This window comes from Boleophthalmus pectinirostris, unplaced genomic scaffold, assembly GCF_026225935.1.
Source record: "Boleophthalmus pectinirostris isolate CB_2022bp ecotype Guang Dong unplaced genomic scaffold, ASM2622593v1 HiC_scaffold_19, whole genome shotgun sequence".
NCBI lineage: Eukaryota > Metazoa > Chordata > Actinopteri > Gobiiformes > Gobiidae > Boleophthalmus > Boleophthalmus pectinirostris.
Genome location: NW_026571140.1, coordinates 24,728,464 through 24,733,526, shown reverse-complemented (window position 1 = coordinate 24,733,526; position 5,063 = coordinate 24,728,464). Strand labels below are relative to the sequence as shown.

Genomic DNA, 5,063 nt, shown 5'->3' with positions numbered 1-5,063 from the left:
AAATAATAATGAACAACTCTGCTGTAGTTGACATGGGTTGCAGTATGTTGCCATCTCCTGGATAAACTAAGCATTACGAAAAATAGATACAGTTAGTTAAAAATAGTTGGATACTTCTTCACAACAGGTACAAACATATTACTTATTATCATTTAACACTGTGCACTAAATGTTATAATTCATTGTCAGTGGTAATTTCTTTTTCTTTTCTTTTTTTTTTTTTTTTTTTTTGACGTCATCTGCTTTGCGCGCCAAATACAATGAAAACAAAAACATGTTTGACTGCTAATGTTGCTAATGTCTTTTTTTTCTCATAACGCTAATATTCGAAAAAGCTACCCTCTTTATCCTATTTATTTATCTATTTAACTCAGAGATAGCTGTCATGTTTCATAACAAATCTGCCTGGTTTTCAAGCAGTGTGCCTCAAGACTGCAAGAGATTCTGGAGTAAGTAGAAGCTATATTTGGCCAGCAGCTTTTCTTGTCAAAAGATGTATTTTCACAATTAAAATTAAATAATTATAATCAAGGATATATCAAAATTGTAGTAAATATACATATGTGTTAATATGTTCTTATCAACTGATTAAAACCATAGTCAACATTTAATTCAAGATGTTTTTGATCAGTGATGGAAGGAGGGACCAAAAGCGATTGGAAAACAGCAAATTATCTGTTCAGTCAGGATGCTTTATGTCCTGATACAAAAAGGTGAATAGCAGCACATAATAAACTAGATTTTCTTTCTTTAGGCTTATTTAATTGATTCTAACTATTCTTTATTGTTCCTTTTCAGAATATATTTCAGCAGAGACTACCTGTTCAATAGGGTGACAGTCTTCCATAGTTTCTTCCTGTCTGCCTGTGAAAAGAGGAAGAGTTTTCAGTCTGTGTGCATTGGGCACTATGTACTGCCTCCAGACTCTGTCCAGGAGGGTAAGTATCACTTTTCTGGATTTTGTATATCTGTTTATTTTCTATCATCATGTATATTTTAATGTAATTTTTAATGCAGAGGTAAGAAATGTCATTGGGAGATTGATTTGGGAATTTGATGATATTCAGTGGCCAGAGGTAAGATGAATCCCCAGAATGTGTAAATCAAAAATGAATATAGCACGAAATTTGGTTATAAACTGTTTTTAGGCCTTCAGTCAGGACATAGAAGATGGTCACAGTGATGGAAAAGCAAGTCAACTTAAGTATGTTGTGTTCTTTTACACAAAAACTTTCCCCACACATTTAAATCTATACTTAAACATATCACACGCGCATGTTTATTTCAGCTCTGTAGAAACAGTCTCTTCAGAAAATGGGGAGCCATGTGGAGGTGTATCAGCCTATCCTTCCAATAACATGCTCACAGGTATGTAAACGGGTATGTTTTGTTTTTTGTTTGTTTTTGGGGTTTTTTTTTTGGAAATGTGTAAATTAATGGTTATTATATTGTTCACAGGTTATGTAAGCATGGAGAGTCTTCCAAAGTATTCAGGACCTTTGAGTGATTTTTGCCCAGGATGTCTCAGATGCTGTGCTTGTAGCTTACACCATTGTTTATTTCACACATAAATCAACAGACCAGTTACACGGTGGAACAGTTTATAGCTTTAGTTATAGATAATGAATGCTTAAATTAGACCTGTCATATTATAAGTATATGTTACTGCTCTGTAGCAGGTGAAATGTGAATTGTGTTAAGCTAAATTTTGGATTATTTGCTAGGATCATTTGCATGTAATAAAGCTGTCACTGAAGTATACTAGTACATGCACAAATGTGTATGATTATTTATTGTCAGAAACATTTTTCCATTGATTAATTAAATACATTTTCTCAACACAAAACATCAGTAAACGAACTATCATTAGATCTAAGGTTCTAAATCCAAGGTTTATTACCCACATTTAAATTTATACTGTAAGTGTTAAAATAATATTGGCATTTTTAAACTGCTATGTAGTATTAACAATACCTCACAATACTATAAAGTAGTACTGTTCAAAATTAAGGTGGCCAGGTGGCCCTATTTACCTGGGACAGTCCCAGTTTTGAGCCCTGTGTCCTCTGTCCCAGCAGATTTATCCAAAACCAGTGATTTGTCCCAGTTTTTTTTTTTTTTTTTTTTTTCTTTACAAGAAAGGCATAATTGTCATATATTTAGATAAAACACAGAAAAACTGCTTAAAAATCACAAAACCACAACGAAAATGTGACTATACTGACTCAGATTAGTGCCAAGTGCAATTTCCCTTGATTATACACTTGTTTCACAATTTTATTATTACCAACCACCACAAACCAGGCATGTCCCAGTTTTTTTTTTTTTTTTTATTGTTTGTTTTGAAAATCTGGTCACCCTATACAAAATATGTCATAGATCTTTGGTCATATACAAAATATGTCATAGATCTTTGAATGTCTGGTGCGGAAAAACGACCCAACCTGGCAACAACTGGGTCGATTGGACGCTACCATTTCAGAACATGGGGCCATTTAAGTTTCCGTGTCGAAATGGATTTATCCGTTTCTGATTGACCAATAGAGGAGTTTGTTTTGGTGTCAGCCCCAGCTTCACAGGAAGGTGCAGGTGTACTTTGACACTGATAGCTTCCCCAAAAAGATTTTTTGTCTTAGTTGTGACATCTTTTAGCTCAGTTAAACCACCGCCATGGACACGGATAATCTGTCGGTCGTGTTGCACTCTAAAAATGATCTCAGACTGGTAAGACTTTACACGAGTTTACACGTGCTACTTCACTTTTCACAATGAAACTTAAATGTTTTATTATTTATTTTTTTAGGAGCAGCGTCCAGTGCCAGAGCCAGGACCCAACGGTAACTGTTAAACCCCTGCGTATTTTCATTTAAAGGAATTTATGCATTATAGCTCTGATTTAGATTGTACACCGTTTCCATGGTTATTTGTCCTCAATATGAACTCTTTGTATGTTTGCAGATGTATTGCTGCGGATGCACTCTGTGGGGATCTGTGGGTCAGATGTTCACTATTGGCAGAATGGGCGCATTGGAGACTTTGTGGTCAAAAAGCCGATGGTTTTGGGGCACGAAGCGGCTGGAACAGTGGTCAAAGTTGGATCTGCTGTTAAACATCTACAGATAGGTAAAAATTGTAGTATGAATGTGCACAGTGGTTCCAGTGAATAGCAGAGACAATGGCGGTCACCTACAGACTAAAAACTATACGTTAACATAACAAAATTGCACTTTGTTTCTTATTGCATTGCCATGAGAATAAAAACACATTCATAATCCACACATTGTGTGACAGAAAATGATTTAAAAAGTGCAACCACAGTCTGATTGTGACCTATGGCAAACACTGGTGCATGTCTTTTTATAACTGCATTAACTGTTTACAACCTACGTGTTACATTAACTTCTGAGCTGTTGTTTTTAGGTGACAGAGTGGCCATTGAGCCTGGTGTGCCACGAGAGATGGATGAGTTCTTTAAAAACGGCCGCTATAACCTCTCTCCCGCCATCTTTTTCTGTGCAACACCTCCTGATGATGGAAACCTTTCACGATACTACACTCACAATGCCAACTTCTGCTATAAGTAACTCTACTCTTCTCAAATATAGAATCGTTGCATTTCTTTGTATCAGAAATTATACAATCAAATATCAGTTTGCATGCATTTTGGTTTGCTCTTCTCGTCTTTGTGCAGGTTGCCAGATAACTTGACATTTGAAGAGGGAGCACTTATTGAACCTCTTTCAGTCGGTATCCACGCCTGTCGCAGAGCAGGGGTCACAATGGGCAGCGTTGTGCTCGTCTGTGGTGCAGGTACAAATGTATGAATTTAATTTGAAAAGATATTGATCATTTTGAGACATCTTCCACCAGTCTGCTGTGATGTAAAGAGGAAATATTTCAACATGTATGCAAACATTTCGACATGCTTGCAAAACTGTAATGTGTTTTGAAAAGGTATGAGACATGATCATTGATCCTTGACAAAGCTTATTAATGTTTAACATGCTTTCTGCAAAAAAAAAAAAAGCAATTAGGCACATCTAATCTCACTATCTAGTGTTATTAAAATGTATATTATTTTGTTAACATTTACATTCTGTATTTCAAAGTTTCTTTATGTTTACTACTACTACTACAAGTTACCCGTTAAACAGAATGAACTTTGAAAAAGATTTAACTTTTTTTCTACAGGAACTATTGGATTGGTCAGTCTACTTGTAGCGAAAGCAATGGGAGCCTCAAAAATTGTCGTCACTGGTAAAAAAAGAATCAAATGTAATAATTTACTTGAAAATTAAGTTGCTGTATTTTTTTATGTTCAGATCTTTCTCAGGAACGTTTATCATTGGCAAAAGAACTGGGTGCTGATTTTGTGTTGACTGTAACCAAAGAGGATTCACCACAGACCCTGGCTAAAAGTGTGGCAGACTTGTTAGGAACACCCCCTAATATGACCATCGAATGCACTGGAGTGGAGAGTAGCATTCAAACGGCTATCTACGTATGTAACTCTATTATCTACTCATTAATTCTGTGTATTTATCTGCTTTTTTAATACTGATTTCTGCCAGGCAACTCAATCTGGAGGTGTGGTCGTGCTTGTGGGCCTGGGTAAAGAGATGGCCACTATTCCTCTGGTCAATGCAGCTGTAAGAGAAGTCGACATTAGAGGAGTATTTCGTTATTGCAACACGTGAGTAAATGCTGTTGTCTTTAAATGATGAAACAGCCATGGCTCTGATCTTAATGCTTTGGTTTTGTCTTGCAGTTGGCCCATGGCAATAGCCATGCTCTCATCAGGTAAAGTTAATGTGAAGCCGCTAGTGACCCACCGTTTCCCTCTGGAGCAGGCTCTACAGGCCTTTGAGACCACCAAACAGGGCTCCGGGATTAAAGTCATGTTAAAATGTGACAAAAATGACCAGAACCCTTGACCTGATCATTAGAGATTAACCCGTAGACCAAAACTTCGGAAAATGAACTTTGAACTTGAGCTGAGATAACAACAGGATAAAGACAGATTAGATGAAAGATTAGAATGAACCCTGTGGAGGTTAGAACTG

The 5,063-nt window shown here is 36.4% G+C and overlaps 2 protein-coding genes across 2 annotated transcripts; both read left to right on the top strand.

The window, feature by feature from the left end:
- Positions 1-273: 273 nt before the first annotated feature.
- terb2 (telomere repeat binding bouquet formation protein 2) lies at positions 274-1,744 on the top strand. Its single transcript, XM_055154862.1, has 7 exons — positions 274-449; positions 632-713; positions 799-938; positions 1,018-1,076; positions 1,149-1,204; positions 1,289-1,368; positions 1,459-1,744. The coding sequence occupies exons 1-7, from the start codon at positions 386-388 to the stop codon at positions 1,569-1,571; spliced, it is 594 nt and encodes a 197-aa protein (XP_055010837.1). The 5' UTR covers positions 274-385; the 3' UTR covers positions 1,572-1,744.
- Positions 1,745-2,560: 816 nt separating this feature from the next.
- Positions 2,561-5,063, top strand: sord (sorbitol dehydrogenase). The gene is made up of 9 exons (XM_020938904.2): positions 2,561-2,724; positions 2,804-2,837; positions 2,959-3,123; positions 3,421-3,580; positions 3,692-3,810; positions 4,192-4,257; positions 4,323-4,501; positions 4,572-4,693; positions 4,769-5,063. The coding sequence occupies exons 1-9, from the start codon at positions 2,671-2,673 to the stop codon at positions 4,932-4,934; spliced, it is 1,065 nt and encodes a 354-aa protein (XP_020794563.1). The 5' UTR covers positions 2,561-2,670; the 3' UTR covers positions 4,935-5,063.